At 45.4% G+C, this 17,325-nt stretch overlaps 2 protein-coding genes and 1 non-coding gene across 8 annotated transcripts in view; 2 read left to right on the top strand and 1 right to left on the bottom strand.

The window, feature by feature from the left end:
* The window catches only part of LOC117902203 (semaphorin-1A), a 113,113-nt gene that overhangs the window by 46,971 nt on the left and 48,817 nt on the right, over window positions 1-17,325 (top strand). The gene's annotated exons all lie outside the window — the stretch shown is intronic.
* LOC117902204 (larval serum protein 1 gamma chain) lies at window positions 5,248-7,810 on the bottom strand. Its single transcript, XM_034813423.1, has 2 exons — window positions 7,512-7,810; window positions 5,248-7,456 (listed from the first exon to the last, which is right to left on the bottom strand). The coding sequence occupies exons 1-2, from the start codon at window positions 7,716-7,718 to the stop codon at window positions 5,342-5,344; spliced, it is 2,322 nt and encodes a 773-aa protein (XP_034669314.1). The 5' UTR covers window positions 7,719-7,810; the 3' UTR covers window positions 5,248-5,341.
* On the top strand, window positions 12,260-12,331 carry Trnad-guc. The gene has a single exon. It is a non-coding gene; the product is annotated as a tRNA-Asp (tRNA).

Raw genomic sequence — 17,325 nt, 5'->3', positions numbered from 1 at the left:
TGAAATACTTTTTGGTGTGGTTTTCCGCTTCTCATTGTGTATCCCACGTACGATTAAAAGATACATTGTGTGTGCGTGTGTGCGTGAGTGTGTGTTTTTGTGTGCCATTATGGGCTTTCATCGGCCGTCAGTTACAAAGCATCAAATCGATCGATACAAATTACAAAACCAACGTCGGTGCTGGCGGGGGGCTTAGGGCTAGAGGGATAGAGGCTGGACCATGGACCATGGACCATGGAGCTGAACGTGGGCTGACTGCCATCGTCTGGATGATGCTCTCGGGGATGCTGTTCGGTGGGTGGTGCGATGGTGGCATGGTGGTGGTTTATCCCCAGATCCCGAGTTCCCTTCGCCTTCCTTCCTACCCCGTTTTGGTGCATAGTTGGCGCATTGATGCTTCCCATTCACATTCACTCGAATGTCTCTCCCGCTCTCGCTTTCCCTTTCCTTGTCCCTTTGTGTGCTGCACCTCGCTGTCTCTGTCTTTCATTCCCTGTGCTTTGTGTCTGTCACTCTCTCTCTCTCGCTCTCTCTCCCTCCCACTGTCTTTCTCTTCCACTTCAATCATAACTGCGTTCAATTGTTGTTTTTATTACCACATTTTCCTTCACCTTTTCCCAGGAACGACACAGGGACAGGAGTTTTGGGTGGCAGCAAATTGGTTGGCTCTGCCACCTCCCACTCCTCCGAGCTCCTGTCGTTATCCTTTGGCGTACATTTTATTTTTTCTGCTTTGTTTTTTGTGGTCCTTTATGGTTGCAGAGCTTCAGCAACCTTTATGCGGTGCTTATCTTGCGGCCTGCGTCTGCCTCCCTGCCACCTGCCGCTGAGCCTCTGTCCCTTCATTTTGTGCATGAGATTTTCCGCCTGAGCGGCAGCCGCCACATGCCACTGTGTGTCTGTGTGTGTGTGGCACGTGTGGGTGGATGAGCCGACTTCCTCCCCCCTGCCAGGCTTTGCAACAATTGCGCATAATATAAATTAATAATGCAACAATTGCATTTTGTTATGCTTCCATCTCTCCGCCCTCCATCCACATTGTGTGGCATTGCTGATTTCATTAAATATTTTTGTTGCCTGCCACTCGACCTTCTCCTGCCTCTGCCTTGGAGTTGGGGGTGTGGGTGGGGCACTTTTATTGCCGCTGTCCCTCTCACTTTTACGAGGCTGCCTGTAGACATGGGCATAACCATTAAGCGTGATCTCTGCAGAGAGAGAGAGAGAGGAACCCCAACCCCAACCCCATTGAGCCATCAAATGCATTTGGCATACTAACCGATGCGGGGGAGAGCCTCCCCTCCACTAACTGGTGCCTACTTTTACGAGGCCAGGGATAAGCAGAGTGCCAGGATGAGTTTTTCCTTTCTCTTTCTTTTTGCTTCGTTTTGTTTGTTCTATCAAATGTCGAACAAGATACGTGTTGGGTTTTTCAATGGGCAATGGGCAATGGGCAATGGTCAATGGGAAACGAGATTTGTAGTTTGAACATAACTAATTACTTGAGCAGAGAGATTATTCCTAGAATTGCTGTTCCCACACTTGTGAACACACGAGAACAACCACAGAACAGCTCTGCGACCCAATGATTCCGTACCGAAAGACCACAGCTAGTTGGCAGTGGGCTAAAGTGAGAAGTTTTTATGGTAGAGGCAAGAAAACTTCAGGGACATGAGCGGAATGGTTAAAGGGAAGATAAATGGATAAATAGTATTACAAATATGCATTTAGAGCCCTTACCATTGAGTATATGCAATGTAATCCAGAGTTCAACCAACCATTCCTTGAATTCCCAAGGAAACTGCTCCACAAAACTCAGCAGCTGCCCAGCACAAGTTTCTCTGTGTCTATCCCCAAGCAGCAGAAGGAGTGGCAGTTCGGCTCATAATATGCATACAATACAATCTCGTACATAAATGAATCTTCCAACTGCTCAATCCTCATTTCAATTAGCATTTGGGCCGTGCGCTCCAATTATGGCCAAGGAGCAAAACCAGAACCAGAAGCAGCAGCAGAAGCTCTCTTTGGGCCATCAAAATGCCATTGACTAAGCAGAAACTACAATATCTAATGAGCAGAAGAGATGGGGTGGCAGCACAGCTCATTATCAGAAAATATCAATATTAATTAGTATGTATTACGTGACAACTGCTGGTCAGACTTCGCTTCTCTCTCTCTCTCTCTCTCTCTCTCTCTCTCTGTTCAGTTTTGCTAACAATTTGGCCAGCGCTTCGTCCTGTATCCAGCCCGTTCATAATTGTTTTCCGAAAGTGCCAGGGGAATGGGCAACAGAATGCGAATCAGAATGGCGGAATGGAGCATAGAGGAAAATCAACTAACCCGTCCTCGATGGATTAACAAAGTGATTGGCAACGACATTAACATTTTCATCAGGCCTCCGGCCTTTCAGGCTTTTCCGTTGGGTAGGAGTTGACATCGTAATCCATCATCGATGCCAGCTGTGGGGTGGGGCTTGGCGGGGCTACGGCGCACAAAAGAAGCTTTGAATTTTTATGATTATTATGTGCGTGCAGTGGGGGGAGTGCTGGTGGGTGGGTTGTCCATTCGATAGATGGCTTACTATCAACGGATTCCGCTGTGTCCGCCATTTATCGCAACTCATGGCGCACACGTTTCCCATTAGTCTTTGAGTTTGTCTCTACCCAAAGCCCAAAAACCCTACTCATGGCTCGTGTTTCTATTGTGGCTGCTGGCTGACGGGGTGAAAGGGTTAACAAAGCGAAAGAAAAATGGCAAAGATATAGACATTAAAATCAAAGAAGTGCTTCGAAAAAATAGTAAATAAATATCGCTAATTAATTATAAATAAATAATCAATAATTTATTGATTATCCCCTAAGAATATTCTCTTAGTTTCAATAGATTTCTTGCACCCTTTGTAGCGCTCGGCGGGTGGCAAAGTGCCAATAATCATGACTGACTTCTACAAAGGCAACTCATTCCACTCGTGCCACATGCCCCCTGTTTGGAGTGGGCTTCAACTCATTCCCCACTCCCCATTCGCTGGCTTCCTTCCTCCCTGGCTGTGAACACGTTTAATCTGCTTGCCACAGATTTCTATCACTGTCATGGTAGCTGCTGCCGTTGCTGTTGCTGTTGCCGTTGCTGTCATTGACATTGGCGACGTTGGAGCGGACTCTGACTCTGGCTCTGATACGCTGTCACAGTCGCCATCTCCTCCGCAGTCGCTGTCGTCGCATCGTGGCTGCCATTGTCAGTGCCGTGCCGTGCCCCATCGATACAGCCACGCTGCGCTGCGGCTTGAGCCTGGAGCCTGGAGCTGGAGCTGCGTCTGGTGAGGCTCTTATTTTTGCGCTGTCCTGCTGCTGCTGCTGCTGTCCTGCCTTCTTTTGGATTAACATCAGCGCCGCACCGATGTCGGAGCTGTGTGCCGTTTCGCCTTTTTTAATGATACACAATTAGTGCGATGATAAATGGTCTGTCAAATGCAGCATCAACAGCAAAGGAGCCATCGCGGAGCCAGTCCTCCAGTCCTCCACTCCTGCTTTGTCGTTGGCCCACTACTTAGCTCGGAGCTGAAGCTGAAGCTGGCCCGCGTCTTTGTTGTAGTTTTGCCCATTGATATCGTCAGCTTTTTGTAGCTGGAAGTGAAACATCTCCTCCGTCAGATGGAGAAAGCAAAAACGAGACGCGAGAGACAAGATAGAGGGAGAGGGCGAAAAAAGTAAACTAATGATGGCAGCACCCAGATATTGGATATTAATTGTTACAAATAACAAGATGCGCTCGCTCCAGCTCCAGCTCCAGCTTCACTGCACTTGGGAAAACCCGTCGGGGGGCGACGCCAAACGACGGAATCAATTAAAATGACGGAAATAAATTGTAGACACAAAGTACATTGTGTAGCCAAAGGGACCGGGACCAAGGACTGCCGAGCGGACATCGGGGAACTATTTCTGATTAGCGTCCTCATCCTCTCACAACAAGGGAAGATAAGAGGATAAGAGCCATAAAATATTACCAGCAGCAAAACAGCAGCGGAAGGGAACACGCGTACATATGTAGATGTAATCGATAGCCAAGCATAACTGAGGATACAATGTGTGTACATAGAATGAGTCATAAAGCTAGAAAGGACTTACCCCCAGAGATGGAGCAGGGAAAAATGCCATAAAATCAATAGAGACAAGTACAAGGCATAGAACAATTTGGTTTGGTAGTTGAACAAATATGTAATGAAATAAGTTCGTAAAGTTCCGACTTCATGGAGACTCTGGCAGTTACAGATTGATATACAAAACTCACCGAATTATAGCTTCGATGCTGATTTATGATTGAAAAACTCCATCATAAACAGAATCTCCTGCCAGTTAAACATCAGTTCAACATTTAATAATAATAATGCTGATTATCTAATCAACCATTCAGTGGTGACCCCAACTTGATGGGTGACCCCAACATAAATGTAGATTGTGACTTGTTTGATTAGATCAAACTGTCACACAGATTGGATTACCCGCGAAACGAAAACCTGCTGCCCATTCCCTTTGTAGCATTGTGCCTCCTGCTGCTGCTCCTGCTCCGTGCGCCAAATGCAAATGTGATGGCCTTCATAAGTGTAAATTATCGTTAGCGCAAATCAGGTTGCCACAACGGATACGGATCCGACAGACGCACGGCATGTTGAGCGTTTGTCTTGTGATTCAATTGGGTGCCTCCGCCACATCAAAGTTCCAGAGTGTGGGGGGAGAGGTGAGGGCGTAACTTGATTTGCATGTTCCCTGACTATCGGCATTGCTGATTGTTTTGCCAACGAGTGTGTGTATCGTGTAACGCACCAGCCAGCCGCATTGTTATCGAATAGTCAAATTATGGTGATGGAGGAGTGGCACTGGGACCGGGACTGGGACACTGGGCTGAGGGTTAATTTTGTGCTCTCTCGCTCTCGTTTAACATTTTGAACTTTATTATTAGTTTTTGCGGTTTTGAATTTCGAATTTCGAATTTCGCATTTCGATTGCGCGAGTGCAATCAGAGCCCGAGCTGGCTGGCTGGCCGCAGTTTGTGGTGGGCCAATGTGACCCCATTAATTTGTGGAACTGAAACGGAAACTGCGAGGCCTGCCTGTCATTCGTCTTGCGATTGTTTGTTGCGGTATTTGTTTTGTGGCTTTAAACATGAACCCCGGAGCGAAGGCTTGAATTATGTATTGGTTGTTCTTTATTTTAGTTTTTCTCGTCAGAGTTGGCTTTCATGATTATTTTTTTTGGTTTGGATTTTGTTTGCCTTCGGCATTGCAATCATTTAAAGTTAAGTTGAAGTTTTTCTTGTTGTTGTTTAGAACTAGATCCAGCGCTGGAGTCTAGTAGTCGAAGTAGGAGTAGTCGAAGGTGCCGAACTGGGCGTACTTCTTCTCGAAGTACTTGGCGAAGGTGTCGACGAAGAAGATCTTGACATCCTTGAAGTAGCCGTTGGGCACGAAGAAGGTGTACTCGTCGATCTGGCGATCGAAGGGGTAGCCGAAGGGTTTGCTGTCCACAAAGCGGGTGCCGCTGCCGACGCCCGAGGAGTAGGTGTAGTCGAAGTTGGAGAACTGCTCGTAGTCCTCGGTGTAGGGCGACACGAAGAAGTAGAACTGCATGGGCATGCCGGACTCCCAGCCCTTGGGCAGGACCAGGCGGTCGGGGAAGGCGTTGTGGGGCTCGCTGATGTCCAGGGGGAAGTCGTACTTGCCCTCGGTGGCCAGCATCACGTACTTGTACAGTTCGGTGTAGGTGGTGCGGTCCTCGGCGGTCCAGGTGAACTCCTTGGAGCTGCGCTTGATGGTGTTGGTGCCGGCAACGAACGAATACACAAAGCTATCGATCTGCACAAAGTTCTTGCTGTTGTAGACCAGAGGAATCACGCGGCCATACTCGTCGAATTTGGGTCCCAGGAAGACGCGCACGACACCCTTCTGCACCTTGTCGGAGTCGATGGTGAACTCGAAGTCGAAGGGCTTGTGGTTGAGGCGAGCCTGACGGGCCAAGAGGGCCTTGTCCCAGACGAACTCACCGTCGACGAAGGTCATCTTGTCGTTGAGCAGAGTGGTCACATCGAAGTCCACGATGTCGTAGTAGGTAACCAGTTTGCTCACGCTGACATCCTTGATGTGAATGCCCTCGTAGACGAGATCCTTCTGGGTGTAGGGCTTCAGGTAGTACTTGAACTGGTAGAACACATCCGTGAACTTCTTGTAGAAGGTGTAGAAGAAGGGATCGCGCATCATGGTCTCAAAGTTGAGGAACACGTTGGGGAACACCTCGAAGTCGTAGAAGTCGACATCGGCAAAGTACATATGCGACAGCATGTAGAAGTAGTTGAAGAAGTACTTGTCGTAGGTGTCAACGTTGCCCTGCAGGTAGTTGCCAATGAACTTGATGGCCTCCGGCTTGTGCAGATCGATGACAACGCCATCGGCGGTCTTGTAGTAGCCGGTCTCGAGCACCTTGTACACGCGGCTGAAGAAGTTCTGGATCTGGTTGAACATCTCGAAGTTGCCGTAGGTCTGGTAGTCGTAGTAGTTCTTGCGGTAGCTGTAGCCCACACCGTTGTAGTAGATCAGCTGAGGATCGTAGCCGTACTCGATCTGTTTGTACCAGAAGAATTCGGGAATGTCGCCATAGCCGTTGGCCAGACGCTCCTGGTAGTAGCGGGCCAGGATCTGCTGCACATTGTAGATCCAGAACTCGCCGCGACGGTCCTTGTCGAGACCGAACTCCTTGCCGTTCAGGAAGAAGGCGTAGTCCATGTTGAGGTAGTACCAGTAGGCGTTCCAGCCGAGATCCTCGGTGAAGTAGGACAGTTTGCTCTCGGCGTTGAAGAAGTCAATGTCGCGGGTGTAGTCGACGGGCATGTAGAATTTCTTGAGTCCCTTCATGATGTCCACGTACTTGGGGTCCTTGTTGAAGGTCTCGAAGTTCTCGCGGAGGAAGTACTTGTCCTCGACGTACCATTCCTGGCCCAGACCCATCATTTTGTACCACTGCCATGTCTTCCAGTCCTTGGTGTAGAAGTAGAAGTTGTCGCTGAATTCGCTCACATCCTTGTACAGGATGTCCTTGTACTCCTTCTCGTACATGATCAGCTTGCTGAACACCTCATAGTCGAACTTCTCGGCCTCGTACACGAACTTGCTGTTGAAGAAGTACTGCGGGAAGATCTCGTAGATCTGGGGCAGGATCAGACCCTCGAACTCGGGCTTGTGGATGACGGCCAGGGTCAGAGCATAGACGAACATGCCCTCGTTCACGTGGATGCGAGCCCATGCCACATTGTGCACGAAAGTCTCCCAGTCGTTGGCGTAGTAGAAGAAGTTGAACAGACCGTAGGCCTGCTTGTGATGGGTCTTCACCAGAGAACCGAAGAACTCGCCCTTGGGCAGCAATGCACCAAGTTTGTAGGACTCCCAGAATTTCTCCATGTAGAAGTCGAATTCCTGCAATGGCAAACAGAGGTAGGAAAAGTCTTTCTGGCTTGAGCTTGAGGCTTACCTTGTACTGGGCCTTGTCAACGATCAGCTTCTGTCCCATCTTGATCCACTCCTCGAACATCAGGGGATCCTCGACGCGGTAGACCATCTCGAAGATGAACTTCTGCTTCTCAAGGAAGTCCTTGTCGGCAATCTTCACCTTCTGTGTGGGCACACTGAATGCGCACACACAGCCCACAAGGGCCAGTAGTACTAGGCACAATTTCATCCTGGATTTGTCCTGTCGCTCCTCTTGCTCTGTTTGCTTCAACTGCTCCGGCTTTGGTTCGCTCAACGACCAACACCTAAAGTCTGTTGTTTGATTGCAGCCCAGCCGGTGTCTTTTATACCCCACGAATGCTGCCCACAAATCGATCCATGCTGCTGCTTGATCCCCATGGCCCCCACAGCACTGTCCGATGCACCATATCAGTCGCAGACAATGCCAATGCCATCAGCATAGGCCACACATAGCTGATGCTGCTGCTGCTGCTGTTGCTGCTGCTGCTACCCAAAATAGCATCATATTCGTATCATCCAGGTCGCCTTATCATCATCGGATGCTGTCATCATGCGACCGAACGAACGCCTCTTGAAGTGCACATCAGGTGCGATAGCATCCGTGATGCTGCTGCTGCTGCTGCTGCTGCGTTCCGATTCATTCCTATTGTGTAATTGATTATAATGATGCTGATGCGGTAGCGCCATGATAATGTTTTATTGTTGGCTTATTATTATGATTGTTGACACTGGACTTTCGCTCTGGGCAACAGTTTGAAGCGCAGCTTCTGTTGCCATCTTCTGATATGATTTATGCAAAGTTCAAGTTTATTTTCGTCGTGTTGTTTTGCATTTGCCATGAATTGAATAAAATAAATTCGAATATGAAATGGAAAAGTTCTTAGCACCAGTAGAGGCAGTTGGTAATTCCTGGAACAAGTTTTCCTTTGTCAATTCTCCCCTGTTTGTTCTTTCTATAAGAGATACTCAAACACTTAATATTTCCACACCCAAAGAGGGTGTGCTGCTTCCTTTTCTTCTTTACTGCTAATTGTTTGATGATTATGAAAACCACACACGCATAAACCCTTTCTGCCGGCACCACCACCTGCATTCAGTCAATGGCACTCGAGTCGCACGGTTAGTTAACTTTTGCCTTCACCGGAGTGAAGAAAGACTGCTGCAAAGTTGTTCTAAGGAAAATCAGCAGCAGGAGCAGAACCCTCCGCCCGCTGTCTTGGGTTCTGTGTGCTGTTTCTCGGTCCCGCCAGGACGCGAAAACTCACTCAAAATAAATGCGCAATTAATTTTCATGGTAAAAACTCGACAGGAACTTGGACTAAAGGTTGAGTGGAGTTGAGATGTAGCCTGGCGTGGGAGTGGGGAAATTGTTTCCTGCTACAACTTTTGCCATTCAAGAGAGAAAAATAATAATAACAAGCTGCCGGCTGCTTGGTTCGTTCTTCTCTCCATGGAACTTTGCTTAGAACGGATGCAGAGAAGATAAAAAGTAGGAATCGAAGGACTTGTAATGAAAGCAGCAACCGAAGTAAACAGCAGTGCAACAAAAAATATTCTTTTCAATCCAAAACAAGCGTGTGAAATATTTATCTATGTATTAAATACAAAAGCAGTAAGCAGTGGTTGTTGCTGCATTTATTATTTGTTAATATTAAGGGGTTTAAGTAGATTTTTGCAACAGCCATCATAAGCTAAAAACTAACATTTGTTTGGTCATTTTTTTTTAGCATCTTTGAACATCTTTGAACTCCAAATTTTTTCACATGTTTCTTACTTCTTGTATACCTCCCTATATCTGTAGGTACAATCTTTTTTTAATAGTGGAGTTTCTTGTAAGAAAATCCTGCTGCTCCACTGCTTTGGCAGGAAATTGAAACTTTTACAAATTATTGTGTGCACTTTCTGTACTTTTAATTTTCTTGCTGAATGCTGTGTTTGGGGCTGCTGCAATTCTTAATTTATTGTATATTTTGCGTGAGAAGGAGAGAGAGAGAGAGAGTAGCGAGAGCTTTGCTGAGTGAATATAAAAATGAAATCAAAATATGCAGCGGCCGCAAATGAGCAAAGTTTTCTTTACAGTTTTCGCCCCGTACCGTTTCGTCCTTATTTTTGTTTTGTTGCTTTATTTTGTTTTGTTTGGCCAACTTCAACGCCAAAGCTGCAGAATTTATTGCTTTTGAAATGCGGTTGCGCATAAATGTGCAAAGGAGCAGCAACAATAGAATGGAAATGGTGGAAATAGGAGCAGGAAAAGCTGTAACAAGCTGCGGTCGGGAATGAAGTCCACACAGAACGTAAATGAAATGAAGAAATGAAATGAAAAATCCTCACATAATTGCAAATGCGTGAGATATTTGCCAAATGGTGAAATTATGAAAATGAAATGGTGCCAGAAACCCTTACCCCAGGGCATACAATCTTTTGGGTCTCCCTCTCTCTCTCCCTCTCTCTCCTTCTCTCTCTGTTGGTTTTATTTTTGGGTATTCGTATTTATTTTTAAGTATTCCACTCAGGTTTCGGGCCTTAGAGGCATTTTGACGCCTCGTTTTTGGGGTTCGCCTAACTATTACTTTGATGACTTGCCAACTTGGGCAACTTTTTTTTTGCTTTTCAGCATCGGAAATGACTTTGATGGGGGGCATTTCTACGTATATATAAAAATATATTTGTTATTACTTTTTATTTTAATCAAATACTGACCTTCAGCTCAAGTTATTATCTGCCCTGCCCTTGGGGGCCATAAGAACTATCAGTGGAGGTAGACAAGCCAGAGACATGAAACTATTCAATATTCGAATATATAATGTAGATTTATTTGTTGATTATTCAATTAGAGTGTTTGACAGCTTGATCCTTGGGTCAGTGACCATTCTGTTAACCACAATTATTTGTTAATTAATTAATGTCATTAAATGAATGAATTCCAATCAATTCAAGTGTTAAAGAATTTACATTTATTTTATTTTATTTGATATGTGAGACATTTAATTCGACGACTACTCATAATTAAATGATTTAACTTTATAATTTGTGCTTTAACCAATTATTTTTCAGTGTGTTTTGGTAGGAAAGCCGGCAAGTTAGATTTGATTTTACTTTTAAGAGTATTTGCTTTCAGAACTACGTGGATTTTAGCATTGTCATTAGCATCTTATCTGAGGTCAAGCAAAAAATGCTTTGGAGAGGTCTGTTCCCAAAAGCTGACAGAAAGTAGAGTGAGCGCTGGAAGTGCAGCACAAAATGTGTTCAAATGTCAAAGAATATTCCAGACTAATATTCCAGACAATATTATAATCTTTTGCTCAAATGAATTCACAAAGTAATTTCCAATTCTCTACAGAGACCAGACCCCTGAGGCAAACAGACCGAAAACGGCTTTAAATCAACATCAAACATTCATTGTTTGATGGAAGTCCACAAGTATATAAAGTGCATGAATATTTCAGACTTGCACGTCTCCCCATCGATTTGCCCGACTTCCCCACCAAATACCCATCGACTTCCTACACAAAGCAGCCCACATAATTGAGTGCTCTTTTATTTAACATGCAAAATTAATGGCCAAGCCTCTGCAGGAATACAATAAAACTATTAATCAATAAGCGCTCATATGCCACACGGAGTGGCCGGGTCCGGGCCGGGAGGGAGGGAGTCTGAAGTGGTCAACCAGGGCGGGAACAGGGGACTCGTAAAAAAACGTGAAAGAAAAGAACAAAACTTTTGCCCACTTTATAAATTTAATGGAGTTTGCTAAAGCAGCATACAGCAATTATATTTTAAAACTTTTTCCATCCGCATGAGCAATGAGCAGTACAATATATTATGTACACTTCCCTTGCCAAAAAGCGGGTATTATTAATTTTACACGCAGTTAGTTTTAAACACATACCGTGTAAGCAAGTTCTGCAGATTAGAACCCTTCTGCTTAGGTAATTGTATTAATCAAATAATCTTTTCCCTCTTGCGCTTTAATGTAAAGAACTATGAGCATTGATATGCAATGATACCTCAAAGAAAAAGTCTCTCCAAAAATGTTGTAAATTGTAAAGCCACATATCGGATTTCTCTTGGGTATGTAGGACTTCGACCCCCCGGATTCCCTACCGACTGTGCTCATTTCCCTTCTTTTTTTAATTTTTTAGAGGCCTGTCGGAACTGGCTTTAGCTTGGCCAAAGATTCTAGAGAAAGTCCGCAGCTGGAAGCGGGTGTGGTACAAAAAAATGTGCACGAGTATATGCCCAGCAGGGGGTGGCTGGGAGTGGAGGGGCAAAAGTACAATAGCGCAAAGTTTCAAGTGGACTCGCATGTTGTGGATGGGATGGAATGGAAGGCAGGGAGTGGTGAGCGGTGTGGCAGGGTACCCTGGTCGTTGGCATCTGTTCAGCGCTGTGGCACATATTCCACTTTTGTCTTTTATTGCCTGTTATTGGACTCTCTCCGGCTTGTAGCGCAGCTTGGCTCCATGGTAGGGCTCCTCACCCCCCGCCTACCTACCCCTGTCCATTTCACAGCCAGCTTGTTGGAGCATTTCATTGTTTTAAAACAATGTTACCCCCCTTTGGTGGCGCTTCTGACTTTGATTTGCCATCCTGCTCGCACGCCCTTTTAATATTGTACTCGGAGAGAAACGCTTTAATCGGCCTTAAAGCTTCGACATGAAAATATTCAAAGTTCTATGTGAAAGCTTTCTAAACTTGTGATCTTGGCAGCTGACAACAAAAAGACTTATTGTCGCTTTGATCGCAACATCCTCGATAGTATAGTGGTCAGTATCCCCGCCTGTCACGCGGGAGACCGGGGTTCAATTCCCCGTCGGGGAGAGTGTACAATTTTTTTTCATTTTCTTTTTTAAGCATTTATTTTCTTTTTCGTGTGCATTTAAAAGTTCCTACCCTTTTTCCTTACACACAAAAGCCTTCAAAATTGCGATGAAAGCAATAACAATATATCTTTTTGTGCTAGAAATAAGAATAAATTGTTTTGCTTAACCCCACCGTATCCACACCAGCCCAAAGCAGTCAACAAACAAATTAAGGTGAAACTAATAAATTTTCAACACTTAACAAAATGCAAACACAAACCGAAAACCACCCAACATTTTCCCACCTTCGCCCCACCGTGCCAGGGTTGCCACATCCACGCCCATGCCCCAAAGGCACTTGAAAATGTCTGGGAGTGTGCTCCACGTCGTCGTAGCTGGTTTTGCCTCTTTTTTTTTTTTGTTTTCCTGGCTGGAGCACATGGCGAACCTTAACAAAGTTTCACTTGAAAATTAAGTTGCCTTCCTGGCTACTGTGCGAATTCAATAAATTTTCCTCAGGCAATATGTGTGTGTGCGTGTGTTTGGAGAAGCCAAAGAGAAAGAGAAAGAGAAAAAGTGGAGAGAACGCAGGGAAAACAGCAACAGAAACAGGAAAAGCGACAGTCAGGGGAGAGAAAAGTTTGTTCAGGTTCTGCAATATAAAGACCACAGAACGGAACCCGAAAACAACACCCACACTCGAGCCCAGTCCCCATCTATTCGAGGCATAAAATATTTAAAGGCAAAGGGAGTTCCGCTCCCCTCTTTTTGTTGAAACAGTCGAATTTTAGGCAGTGGCAGGCACAGGCAGAATTGAAAAAGAGTGTCCCAAAAAAATGTTTTCCTTTCTGGTCTGCAGCAAACAATGAAAGTTCTCAGCCCCTCTCTGCTCATTTTCCGCCATCTACAGCCTGTGCCGAATTGCAAGAGACACACACAGAATCAAATACGCACAGACACCTGCGGCCAGGGTTGCCAAATACACAAAAAAAGGAACAACAATACCATATCGAAGCGAAAGGGGACTCGAATCTGGGTTACAAACTTTTTTTCAAATTGCATTTTTTACTCGTTTCTGTGCTCTGCCCTCAAAGTGAATTTATGCCAACGCGAATATTTCCATTGATTTTGGTGTTCCTTATTGGTATTTTTGCAGCCCACCAGCCCCCAGAGAACCATCTCTCCCACTGTTCGCATCTTAAAATGTTGTTACAAACGATATTTTGTTTGTTTCTTTACCTCCACTCCACTCGACTACCTCTACCTCTATGTTGTTCCTGCCACTGGCAAATAAATTGCTGGCATGATAAAAAACACACTCCCAGAACTGCAGCAAAAAAGAAAAAAAAACCAGCTGCAACGGAACCAACCAAAAATGGCAATATGCACACAAAGGACAGGACAACGATTCTGTACTGTACTATTCCGTTCCGTTTTGGGTGGCCCAATGCCGTGGACGAGTGCGAGTGCCATTCGATTATTCATTTCGGCTGACAGCAGTCGCCAGGGCAACCCACAGCCAGCCCGGTTGCGGGATGTGCATGTGCATTACTTCAAATCGACTCCTAATGGCTGTTCAAATTGAAAACTAATCAGGGAATTGAATGAGTTGCCATGAAAACGGGGTTGTCGAGCAAATACGACGAGAAAGCGCTCTCCACAGCGCTCGTCTACCATTTGATAATAAAAATCAATGCAAAAGTGCATTTTCTGCGCAGAATTAAACCCAGTGCAAAATGTAATTGATATTATTTGAGTATATTAAAGAAAAGAGGTTATAGAATAAATAGAAAATCAAATTAAATTGAAAATATAAATGCCGGTTAATAAGTTGAAATATTTCTGAATATAAAAACTAATTTGTTATTTGTTTCTGTTTCTTTGCAGGTGTGTACGAGTAAATCCTTATAGCTTATGCAGCTAGAAAAACCCCATAAAGCCTAAGTATCCCTCTAACAATCCGATAACCTATAATGCTATTCGATGGAATGACTCTCTAGCCTCTTTATAGACTTTCAGTTTTCAATCCTTGAAGCGTCCTCCGTACTCCGCTTCCAAGGTGAAAATTATTGAAATATTTGCCTTTGTCAAACCCGGCGGACCCTTGAAATGACAGAGCAAAACGAGCAAAAAGAGTAGAGACTTCACCGTTTGGCGAGCATCTTCGTCATTCCCTCATCATGTCCACATTCTGCTTCCGCCTGCCCTTCTTTCTTATCATTCATTGTCTTTGTACGTTTTCTCTCTGGCCCTGAGGCGCTTTTATCTTTACTCTCAGTTTACTTTATATCTTTCGTGCGCTTTTTATATCTTTTGTATTTCTGCTACGTGCGCCGTTCGCTCGCTTGTTTTGCGCTTCCCTTTTCGGCCCCCGCCCCCAATGGCAGGGTAAAATTATAAAAGCTTCTGCCTCCTTTACGGTTCTCAAAGCAAGCGTTTTCGGTGCTCCAACCCTCACTTAAGACTTTCGGCTTCATCGGCTTGGCGTTTAAATAAATAAAACGAAACGCTGCTGAAGAACTTTCTCCCCCGACAAAGCGCTGAGCAGGCGGAATCTCCGTGCTAAGACCCGGAAAGGACCTCGAAAAGCCACAAGTAGTCCAAAGGATCTATAAATATGTCCAATACCCCAACCACACAACCATCGATACACTCACACACATGATTGGAATGATGACATTGACGATTTGAATGCTTGAAAGCGTCCTTAGAAAAACGAATCCCAAAAGGAAACACAAAGGTCTACACGAGATATCCTTTCTATTATTATTTCTTATGATTTGATGGACCATTGAAAACCATTGAAATATTTAAACAATTGAACTAAATTGAGGGAATACATTTGTTGTGAGATTCAATTGCTTTGAGGACTTTAATTTAGAAAGGAACTTAAACAGAAACTAGAAGTGGAGTAAGAAATTCCGTTGAAGATGATCCAACTGGGGCCCAAATAAATCAACAAACATGTGCACCTGACAAAGGATTTTTGCTGCACAAAATACGGGAAAATAGTGTCATGTTTCGTGTATTGATGAAGCTTTTAAATACGAACAAAAATATTATCCAGCATAAAAGGAATCCTCTCTTCCATAACTTTTATAAATTGCATTTCGAATGAAAACTGAGATTTGTTTGTGGGGCTTTTATTGCCATATTTTGTGGCAACTTGAATCCTGTTCAATGGAACAAACTTTTGCAAAAGGCTGTGGAGCATGGAGCTAGCTGGCTGGCTACCTTTTGACTAGCTGGACATTTATAATCCCATGGACACCATCCGAGTTCCATCCCAATGAGTGTAATCGTTGGCCCCAATTCGTTGGGGATGCATCGATGGAAATTGCCAGAGGCTGGGCTCCCACCTGACAGTTACTAAGTTAAGCCCTGCCCTCAGTCTCTCTGTTTCTGTTTCTGTCTCTGTCTCTGTTTGTGTTTGTGTTTGTGGCCGGGTGTACGAGGACGAGTACACTCCTGCTGTAACATAGTACCTGCAAACGCTCGATTTGACATGACCCGCTTCTCGTGTACATGGATGAGAACGAGGACCGAGGACCGAGGACCGAGTATATGCGCGCGTGCCATGTGAACCACAAAAGCCTGGCAAAGCTGATTCTGCACCTCAGTCTCTCTGCCTGTACCAGTGCCAGCGTCCGTTTTATGGGTCATTGGAGCAAGCGCTCAGAGGAGCGGACATGGATGCTCTGACTGGCATGCAGGCAATCATTGGACTCGGCTCGACTTGGCTCGGAGTTGATGAAAAGGCAGCGAGCGTGCAGCGACATAACCTACATGACGATGCCAGGAGGCACGGCAGTGAGAGGGCTCAGCTCAGCCACGTTAAGATGAGCCAGCGATGTCTGGTTGACAGCCAAACGGCATCATTAAACACGAACAAAGTGCCATGCTCGTTCGGGGCGTCATCATCATCGTCATCAGTTTGGAGCATCAGTTGGCGTTGCAAGAGGCAACGGTTGGATCTGAGAGCAGATGACATATACATAAACTTTAGCACGTGCTTACGACTCTTTCTCCTTCTCCTTCTGCCTGGCACTGCTAGAAATTCACAAAAAGAATTGCTAAATACCCAAAAACATGAAGACTTTCCTCGCCAGCAGCTCTAAGTGCATCACATACTCGTGTCAGTCTCTCAGACATTTGCATATTGGCGTGCCAAGGCATCCGTGGCATCCGTTGGGGAGCCAATTTATAGGGCGACTGCAGCGTCATTGTTTGATTGGGTGCGTGCCCCAGTCAGCCGTTGATCAATTACACCCGCCGCCGACATTTGTTTGGCGGCGCACAGAGGCAAAGCCATCCATCCCATCTCTCCATTCATCCTTCAGGGTCTCTCGTGCTCATATTTGTGGTGGGGAGACGCAGCATATCATTGTCACTGTAATAAGTGACGCGTGTGCTTAGTGCATACACCTGAGTCCCAGGACCTGCTTGCGTGCTTTGGCCTGTTTGCGATTCGTTCATGCGTGTGGCCCCAGTGCTAAATGGATGTGGGTGTTGCCTGCAACTGACAGGCAGGCCCCCATGCCGCCGCATCTGTGCCTCTGCCACTGCCACTGCCTCTTGGCCTCGTGCTTGTTTAGGCACACATGTAAAGCACATCTTATCTGAGCCATGTCGCTGCTGCCCTGAGAGACAGACGCCAGGGAGACAGTTTTGGGGGCCTTCCCACCCCAGCAGCTCCAGGATTATGCGAGTAAACACATGCACAGGAGTAGCATCGTACAGATTCTGTTTGTACAACATATCACGTTCCTGCCATGAAGAGAAAGTTCCTCTAATGATGAAGCAACAGCAACAGCAGCGCCAGCAGGGAGTACGAGAATTATGAATTTTTAATATTCCAAATTTTCAAGTGTCGCCCAAAGAGGGAAAGTGTCTTAGGGAAAAGCTGATGAGTTTCTGTAAATATCTCGAAAGGGTTCTCTTTTTTAAAGTTTACTCTTCGAGTGAGTCATAACGAGCTTCAGACTTTATTGCACTGCAGAAAAGTCCTTAAAA

This window comes from Drosophila subobscura, chromosome U (assembly GCF_008121235.1).
Source record: "Drosophila subobscura isolate 14011-0131.10 chromosome U, UCBerk_Dsub_1.0, whole genome shotgun sequence".
Lineage (NCBI taxonomy): Eukaryota > Metazoa > Arthropoda > Insecta > Diptera > Drosophilidae > Drosophila > Drosophila subobscura.
This window is presented reverse-complemented; position numbering and strand designations above follow the sequence as displayed.

Bases quoted from the DNA above. Each gene is read 5' to 3' on its own strand.
- LOC117902204 (XM_034813423.1), bottom strand. From the start codon at position 7,718: ATGAAATTGTGCCTAGTACTACTGGCCCTTGTGGGCTGTGTGTGCGCA. The intron at 7,457-7,511 runs GTAAGCCTCAAG...TTGCCATTGCAG, and splicing joins TTGACAAGGCCCAGTACAAG to GAATTCGACTTCTACATGGA.